The following is a 9,883-nucleotide window of genomic DNA, read 5'->3' as shown; positions in this document are numbered from 1 at the left end:
AAACATTCATCTTCTACCACTTATCCGAACTATCTCAGGCGTCATCGGGCATCAAGGCAGGATACACCCTGGACGGAGTGCCAACCCATCGCAGGGCACACACACACTCTCATTCACTCACACAATCACACACTAGGGACAATTTTCCAGAGATGCCAATCAACCTACCATGCATGTCTTTGGACCGGGGGAGGAAACCGGAGTACCCGGAGGAAACCCCTGAGGCACGGGGAGAACATGCAAACTCCACACACACAAGGCGGAGGCGGGAATCGAACCCCGACCCTGGAGATGTGAGGCGAACGTGCTAACCACTAAGCCACCGTGCCCCCCCATTGTTGAAACAGTTCACAGAAATATTTTCTGTTATGAAACCTTTATGTAATGTTTATGGAAGGAGTCTCCAGTTTCAGTAGTTTGTAAAAGCTGCAGAAAAACTCAGAAGAAAAGCTGTAAGATGAACTTTCTTTAAGGATACAGTGTGGTTTCTCACTAACATGACAATCTGAACACATGAACACACTTAAGACATACAGTATGTAGGTCATGGTCCAGTCTTAGCACGACGCTAACATGGACGTGGGAGTGAATAAGCACTAAGATGACAATTAGTGAGTGTGTATGGTTTAGGTGTTATTTTAGCTCACTCCAGAGCCTCCTTCCAGGTTAATTCTGTGTAAGGATAACATTCCTGGATTCCTGGAATGGACACACGCTTCCTGAACTCCATGTTTTCTCACCAACACGTCAATCTCTCTCATTACAGGTACGTGTTCACTCCTTGGTATCATCTATTGTGTATTCATTTTATCGTTTGTATGAACCCCAGCTACTTTTTTAATTTATTTGATAAGTTAATCATATGCAGATTTACAAACGTTTATTTTATTCATTTTGTATTTGTTGTACATGTTTTCTTTGTTGTATTAATTTTAAATATACACTACATATTTGCATATGTGATATACAAGTCGGTGTAGGTGACTAAACTGAAATTGAAATAAAAAGAAATATAATGTTTCCCGAAGAAATCGATGAAATATTTAGCACGCTGTGACTCGGTCATCACCATGGCGACAGTAACGGATCACTTGGGATATAAATAATAAGCATGTGTACTCTAGTTGATCTGCACTGAGGTGTATCTGAGTGTGTGTGTGTGTGTGTGAGTAAATGTGTGTGTGTGCATGTGTGTGCGTGCATGTGTGTGTGTGGGGAGAGTAAATATGTGTTTGTCTGTGCGCGTGCCCGCGTGTGTGGGGATAGTAAATATTTGTGTGTGTGTGTGTGTGCGTGCGTGTGTGTTTGTGGGGAGAGTAAATATGTGTGTGTGTGTGAGTGTGTGTGCATGTGTGTGTGCGTGCATGTGTGTGTGGGGGGGGGGAGAGTAAATATGTGTGTTTGTGTGTGCGCGTGCTTGCGTGTGTGGGGAGAGTAAATATGTGTGTGTGTGTGTGTGCGTGCGTGTGTGTGTGGGGAGATTAAATATGTGTGTGTGTATGTGTGTGTGGGGAGAGTAAATATGTGTGTGTGTGTGTATGTGTGTGTATGCGTGTGTAGGGAGAGTAAATATGTGTGTGTGTGTTTGTGTGTGTGGGGGGGGATAAATGTGTGTGTGTGTGTGTGTGTGTGCATATGTGTGTGTGGGGAGAGTAAATGTGTGTGTGTGTGTGTGTGTGTGTGTGCATATGTGTGTGTGGGGAGAGTAAATGTGTGTGTGTGTGTGTGTGTGTGTGTGTGTGTGTGTGTAAGACGGAGGGTTGGACTTAAAGTCTCCACCTCAAACCCTTTAACGTCCACAAACCGGATCATTGTGTGTGTTGTGTATAATCTCTTCACACAGAGCTCTGGACATGGCGGAGGTTTTGTGGACTTTGATGTTCTTAATGTTCTCCTCGCACTTAGTAGGTGAGTAAAAACACGGGTTACTTTTCATTTGTGGATAAACTAAGTGACAATAATGACTAACGGTCACCTGTGGGGCTCTGAAATAACAGTGAGGAGACAAAACAAATCAGTGTGTAGTGTAAAAGCTCTAGATGTGGATGTGTCGTGGATGTGTTGTGATGTGTCGTGGATGTGTTGTGATGTGTCGTCGTGGATGTGTTGTGATGTGTCGTGGATGTGTTGTGATGTGTCGTGGATGTGTTGTGATGTGTCGTGGATGTGTTGTGATGTGTCGTCGTGGATGTGTTGTGATGTGTCGTGGATGTGTTGTGTTGTGTCGTGGATGTGTTGTGTTGTGTCGTCGTGGATGTGATGTGATGTGTCGTCGTGGATGTGTTGTGATGTGTCGTGGATGTGTTGTGATATGTCGTGGATGTGTTGTGTTGTGGATGTGTTGTGTCGTGGATGTGTTGTGTTGTGGATGTTTATCACTGGATGTTTATCACCCTCCTGTCAGACTCTGTATAGAAACAAAAGCTAGCAGTGATGCTAAAAGATGCGCGTGAGGTCTTTTACATCTGAGGTGACTATAAATCGCCTCCTCAGGATTTGGTGTCGTTTCTCTTGACTTCATGTTGTTTTGTTTGTTTTTCAGACTCATATCCAGGCAGTAAATGTGGCTCTCCGACACTGTATTCGGGTAAATTGCTGGAAGAGAATTATTCACGGAGGCGTGTGTTTGATTCCGGAGACAGAGTGCAGTATAAATGTGAGTTCGGCTACACGCACGACAGAGGGTCACGTTTCTCCGTCTGTAACAACGGCGTGTGGAGTCTTCTGGAGCTCAGGTGTAAAAGTACGTGTTTACTTACATCACTTCACCTCAGACTGCTGAATGTACTGACACTACATCTTCACCTTCATCATCATAATGCTAACATTTGTCTTCACAACCTACTGAATAAACGTTTCCCTATAAATGATCTGGATCCTTTTAATGTCCTCAGCCATATTTGTCATTACCACTGTTTACATGTGTACAGTCATTTTAGATCAGGTTTTAGATTCAGTTTATTATATATTATATCTTATTATATATTATAAGATTCTTATTATATCTTAATAAGTCTAGATTTTCCTTCAGGTTTTAGATTCAGTTTATTATACTTAGATCTTAATAAGTCTAGACTTTCCTTCAGGTTTTAAATTCAGTTTATTATACTTAGATCTTAATAAGTCTAGATTTTCCTTCACCTGAATATAATATAGTATAATAAACTGAATCTAAAACCTGAAGGAAAATCTAGACTTATTAAGATCTAAGTATAATAAACTGAATCTAAAACCTGAAGGAAAATCTAGACTTATTAAGATCTAAGTATAATAAACTGAATCTAAAACCTGAAGGAAAATCTAGACTTATTAAGATCTAAGAATAATAAACTGAATCTAAAACCTGAAGGAAAATCTAGACTTATTAAGATCTAAGTATAATAAACTGAATCTAAAACCTGAAGGAAAATCTAGACTTATTAAGATTCAGTTCAGATTCAGATTCAGTAAAAAATTCAGTTTATTATACTTAGATCTTAATAAGTCTAGATTTTCCTTCAGGGTTTAGATTCAGTTTATTATACTTAGATCTTAATAAGTCTAGATTTTCCTTCACCTGAATATAATATAGTATAATAAACTGAATCTAAAACCTGAAGGAAAATCTAGACTTATTAAGATCTAAGTATAATAAACTGAATCTAAAACCTGAAGGAAAATCTAGATTATTAAGATCTAAGTATAATAAACTGAATCTAAAACCTGAAGGAAAATCTAGACTTATTAAGATCTAAGTATAATAAACTGAATCTAAAACCTGAAGGAAAATCTAGACTTATTAAGATCTAAGTATAATAAACTGAATCTAAAACCTGAAGGAAAATCTAGACTTATTAAGATCTAAGAATAATAAACTGAATCTAAAACCTGAAGGAAAATCTAGACTTATTAAGATCTAAGTATAATAAACTGAATCTAAAACCTGAAGGAAAATCTAGACTTATTAAGATTCAGTTCAGATTCAGATTCAGTAAAAAATTCAGTTTATTATACTTAGATCTTAATAAGTCTAGATTTTCCTTCAGGGTTTAGATTCAGTTTATTATACTTAGATCTTAATAAGTCTAGATTTTCCTTCACCTGAATATAATATAGTATAATAAACTGAATCTAAAACCTGAAGGAAAATCTAGACTTATTAAGATCTAAGTATAATAAACTGAATCTAAAACCTGAAGGAAAATCTAGATTATTAAGATCTAAGTATAATAAACTGAATCTAAAACCTGAAGGAAAATCTAGACTTATTAAGATCTAAGTATAATAAACTGAATCTAAAACCTGAAGGAAAATCTAGACTTATTAAGATCTAAGAATAATAAACTGAATCTAAAACCTGAAGGAAAATCTAGACTTATTAAGATCTAAGTATAATAAACTGAATCTAAAACCTGAAGGAAAATCTAGACTTATTAAGATTCAGTTCAGATTCAGATTCAGTAAAAAATTCAGTTTATTATACTTAGATCTTAATAAGTCTAGATTTTCCTTCAGGGTTTAGATTCAGTTTATTATACTTAGATCTTAATAAGTCTAGATTTTCCTTCACCTGAATATAATATAGTATAATAAACTGAATCTAAAACCTGAAGGAAAATCTAGACTTATTAAGATGTAAGTATAATAAACTGAATCTAAAACCTGAAGGAAAATCTAGATTATTAAGATCTAAGTATAATAAACTGAATCTAAAACCTGAAGGAAAATCTAGACTTATTAAGATCTAAGTATAATAAACTGAATCTAAAACCTGAAGGAAAATCTAGACTTATTAAGATCTAAGTATAATAAACTGAATCTAAAACCTGAAGGAAAATCTAGACTTATTAAGATCTAAGAATAATAAACTGAATCTAAAACCTGAAGGAAAATCTAGACTTATTAAGATCTAAGTATAATAAACTGAATCTAAACCCTGAAGGAAAATCTAGACTTATTAAGATTCAGTTCAGATTCAGATTCAGTAAAAAATTCAGTTTATTATACTTAGATCTTAATAAGTCTAGATTTTCCTTCAGGGTTTAGATTCAGTTTATTATACTTAGATCTTAATAAGTCTAGATTTTCCTTCACCTGAATATAATATAGTATAATAAACTGAATCTAAAACCTGAAGGAAAATCTAGACTTATTAAGATCTAAGTATAATAAACTGAATCTAAAACCTGAAGGAAAATCTAGACTTATTAAGATCTAAGTATAATAAAGTGAATCTAAAACCTGAAGGAAAATCTAGACTTATTAAGATTCAGTTCAGATTCAGATTCAGTAAAAAATTCAGTTTATTATACTTAGATCTTAATAAGTCTAGATTTTCCTTCAGGTTTTAGATTCAGTTTATTATACTTAGATCTTAATAAGTCTAGATTTTCCTTCAGGTTTTAGATTCAGTTTATTATACTTAGATCTTAAATAAGTCTAGATTTTACTTCAGGGTTTAGATTCAGTTTATTATACTTAGATCTTAATAAGTCTAGATTTTCCTTCAGGGTTTAGATTCAGTTTATTATACTTAGATCTTAATAAGTCTAGATTTTATTTCAGGTTTTAGATTCAGTTTATTATACAGATAAATGTGATCCCTATCTGTTTGCTGTCTTTCTCAGAGAAAAGCTGCGGTTCTGCCGGTGAGATACTGAACGGAAAATTCAGACAGACCGGGAACGTTTTCGGAGACATAGCTGAAGCGGAGTGCGATCCGGGGTAAAGCGAAGATCATGCTGTTCTTTAGATCATTCATTTACGCAGGGAAATTCTACAAAGCTTCTACTTTAAACTGACAAAAAAAAAAACTGGGTACTTTTCATGAAGACTTTCACCTGCTCTGAAAGAAGAGCGATATCTCTTCCTCCTGTTAGACTGATACACAAGGTCATGATCATGGGGATGTTATCATTTGACTGACCTTGTGAAGGTTAGGTTGTATTGTTCCTGAAAACATGTAAAGAGATCATTTCTTTAAAGCCCTTCTGACCTTGTGACTCGTTCATCAGCCATTTTGTGTATAAATATCTAATCAGTCGGGTTTCACACTGTTTTTACTGTTCAATGTCATTTTCTTTTTTTTAGCTATGTTCTAAAAGGAGAGCCCATTAGGGAATGCCGGGGTAACGGATGGACTGGAACGATTCCTACATGTGTTGGTAAGATCCAGATAAAGTTCTTGTGTTCTTTATTCAGCAACGTCACTGGAGTTAAACATTTCCAGACATCTAGCACAACCTGCTGGAAATAAAATAACCAGGAAACATTTAATGGTCTCGGCAAGACATTCGAAAAGCATTTGAAATCTTTTATTTTAGGGCGTGATTCTGAAATAAATAGAAATAGTAATTTTAATTCCATTAGTAATTTCAATACTAATTAAAGCTGACAGACATGTTATTGATCATCCATAGCAGATTTTTCACACATTATTGTATGTCTAATGCGTTTAATAGCTGGTGAGGATTTTGTCCTAAAATGCTTTCTTCCAGAAAAATGACAGTGTGTCTTAGTTCAGTTAAAAATCATTAAAAAAAAACAAAAAAAAAAACAGCTTTTGTTTAATTTTTGGACAGAGCATCATTTCCCAGAGTCACTGAACACAAAAGGTGTTCAATAACACAGAGATCTTTATTTTCTTCAAGAGAAAATGCTCTTGCAGTAGGATGAAGTTCTCAGTCAGTAACAACACTATGGATCTGTCTCTTTCCCACCTTATAAATCTCCACTAGCTGATTTCACTTCAGCCGTAGAATGTTCAGTACCCATGAGAAGTAAAAATGCTGTGTATCAAGCTACAAAGGCCAAATATCAACCTGGAGAGACCTTAGTCTACTCCTGCCATGTTGGATTCCGTTCGACTGGCGATAGCAACGTTCTGCACTGTGACAGAAGCGGAAAGTGGAACCCCAGTCATGCAAACTGTCAAAGTAAGTCAAGAGGAATTTTCAGCTGAACTCGATATTAGAGTAACATCTGGTTAACGATACTCTGAATGAATCGTCTTTACGAATCATCTTGTTACAAAATGGCTGTACGTTTCTGTTCATAGAGATCAAATGTGAGAGATTTACCATACCCAATGGTAAAGTAAAGTTTGGTCATCTAACCTTTAACGTAAAAGTAAACATAAGCTGCAAGGACGGGTTCCATCTCCAAGGGCCGAGCGTCGTCACCTGTGGAGCAGACGGCTCCTGGACTCCAGCTCTACCCACCTGTGAACAAGGTAAAACTCTTTTAGATTCACTGTATGATATGTGATAGTTGTACAGTCTAGTATTATGGCTTACCTTTTGCTTTGTGTTGTAGCGATGCCCAAACAGCTCACATGCCTGCCCCTAGCCGTGCCCAACAGCATCAGACATGACACATACAAGATGGAATATGCAGTCGGAGAACACGCTACCGTTTCCTGTCAGCTAGGCTTCGGGCTGATCGGCTCGTCGCGGGTCACATGCGGCGCGCACGGCCGATGGCAGGAAATTCCAGAATGTCGAGTTCATTCTGGTAATCTGAATTCTCTTTAGAGTTCATTTAAACTCAGTGGCTAATGTGTGAAACGTCAAAATAGTGAAACATGTATGTGAGAAGTCCGTGTGAATTGTCCTCCAGGGAGATGCCAGCATCCTCCGTTCCTCGCTAACGCACATACTGTACACGTCGAGTCAAATATATCTGTGCGCTTCAAATGTAATCCAGGCTACCGCATGGTTCGAGGACCGAGCACCGTATACTGCAGAAACGGCCGGTGGACCGACTTAAAGATGATATGCGAAAGTATGTCTTTTTTTTTTCTTGTTTTTTTTTTTATCCTTGTGCTTTTTTAATGTATTTATTTGGTAAACGAACGTAACTCTGTAACTGCAGGGGTTCACAAAGGCACTCGTGATGATGCTGATTCAACATTAAACATTTACCACTAACATCATGTCCCAAAGCGTCTTATAGATATATTTACGTTTATAAAGCAGTCGTTCCGTCACCAGCCGGTTAAAATAACGTATTATTGAAGAATTTTCTTCTATTTATTTGACGTATTAGCAGTATTTCCAGAGTGATATTACAAACAGGAAGTTTGCGTTGCGTTGTCTAACACGTTACTACGTTTTACTGTTTTAAAGGGAAAAAGTGTGGCTCGGCCGGAGAAGTACGGAACGGATATTATCAATACACAGGCTCTTTGTTCGGAGACACTGTTACAGCCAGGTGTAACAAAGGGTAAGACGTGACGCACGGTGACAAATTATATTAGGGTCAATCATTAGCTCGATTAAACTATAAACATTTGTTGATACAGAAAAAAATGATTTCTGCAGTCATTTGTATACAATATAGAATTCACACGTCTTGTTTTAATCTCAGTCCCCATCCGGAGATGAATTTTGTTCACCTTCGGCTTGTTGACGTGTGTTTAGGTACCAACTGGTCGGTGCAGGTGTAAGAAACTGCACAGAAAACGGATGGAACGGCAGAGAGCCAGTGTGTGAGGGTAGGCATGTCCTTAGTCTTCTCTGTTATACTGGAAGTCCAGAGAAATCACCGTTCTGCTGTTTGGGGTTTTTGATATAAATGTAAAGAAACCTGTACGTTTAAGACTTTCTTATTTCTGCAGCAGGATTAAATCTACCCAGGAATACATTTTAGTGTTAATCATCTAAACATTTATTTCCAGTATGGATGTGTTTATTTCTTTGCTGAAATCTATCTCTGTGGATCTTTTACAGCGATCCAGTGCCCTTATCCTCAACAGGTGCCAGATGCAGACTTAATATTTGACACAAGTGGAATAATACAACACGGCTACATGGCGTCCTACAGATGTCGCATTGGCACGTTGATCGGAGCCTCAGACATTTACTGCACCGAAGATGGCACATGGAGTTCTCCGGCTCCTCGGTGTGAAGGTTAGCGTGAGGCGGTGCACATCAATAATAACCAACCACGACTCAGTGTTTGTACGTTTATCTTTTTAAGAGTACTTACATTATTATACCGTGGGATTTTCCTCATGCCTTTCAGTTGCTACCTGCTCTGCCCCCAGTGTGTGGAATGGGTTAATAGTTTCTGGACTGAGACCTCGATACCAATCCGGGAGCTCGGTGACGTTCATGTGCAACCCCGGGAAAAAATTACTAGGCCCTGATATTGTCACGTGTGGGGCAGATGGACTGTGGTTTCCCAGACTCCCTATCTGTTCTGGTACGATTTCATCTTATTACAGAATTAAGATTCATTTGAGAAAGGCTCTATTTTATGTCTAACGTATATTTAATCGTGTATTTACGTGTATTTTCCAGACATCTTTCGTCGAGGGATTTAAGAGAAGCTCATCAGAGAAATGTAACGCATCAGCTTTCCTCTGTTTTCTGTGACACGCCACTTCGAAGCATATTGACGTCCCGTTAAATCTAATATTTAATACAATCGTTTGAATGTTATAGTAATATAATAAGCAGTTAAACTGTTGTCTTGCTTTCATTTATTACTGGTATTTAATAATAATATACAGTATTACTAAATATATTCAGTTCTATGTTCATTCCTGAGATTAATTGTTTCTTAAAAATATTATATTTTCATAGTTTGTCTTTTTTTGAATTTAAAAATGCCTATTTTTAAAAATTAAAACACACAGATTTAAAAAAAAAAAAATAAATTTTTTTTTTTTTTTTTTTTTATTCTGGGATTTATATAGTAACCAGTTGGCAGATTTTTTTCCTACACATAAGTAACATAAGCGTCTGAATTCTGTCACTTTTTTCATTTTAATCCAAATGACATCGCTTTAACGTGTTACATAATAAGTTTTATTTGTGTCTTATTCTCTTTTTTTAATTAAAAAGATCCTGATATTTTTTTAACTATAACATTCAATAAATTTCTTTAACTCCCCTTAAAA

At 36.6% G+C, this 9,883-nt stretch overlaps 1 protein-coding gene across 1 annotated transcript; it reads left to right on the top strand.

The window, feature by feature from the left end:
- The first annotated feature begins 1,759 nt into the window (after window positions 1-1,759).
- On the top strand, window positions 1,760-9,883 carry si:ch73-217n20.1 (complement receptor type 1). Its single transcript, XM_060894863.1, has 13 exons — window positions 1,760-1,908; window positions 2,543-2,743; window positions 5,607-5,703; window positions 6,070-6,143; window positions 6,717-6,914; window positions 7,037-7,210; window positions 7,294-7,491; window positions 7,597-7,761; window positions 8,106-8,202; window positions 8,400-8,473; window positions 8,709-8,888; window positions 9,004-9,183; window positions 9,282-9,883. Exons 1-13 carry the CDS (start codon window positions 1,854-1,856, stop codon window positions 9,302-9,304), a joined length of 1,716 nt encoding a protein of 571 aa, XP_060750846.1. The 5' UTR covers window positions 1,760-1,853; the 3' UTR covers window positions 9,305-9,883.

The sequence above is a fragment of the Tachysurus vachellii genome, chromosome 19, assembly GCF_030014155.1.
Source record: "Tachysurus vachellii isolate PV-2020 chromosome 19, HZAU_Pvac_v1, whole genome shotgun sequence".
NCBI classification, from domain to species: domain Eukaryota; kingdom Metazoa; phylum Chordata; class Actinopteri; order Siluriformes; family Bagridae; genus Tachysurus; species Tachysurus vachellii.
Note: the sequence above shows the minus strand (reverse complement) of the source record. Positions and strands in the feature narration are given on the sequence as shown.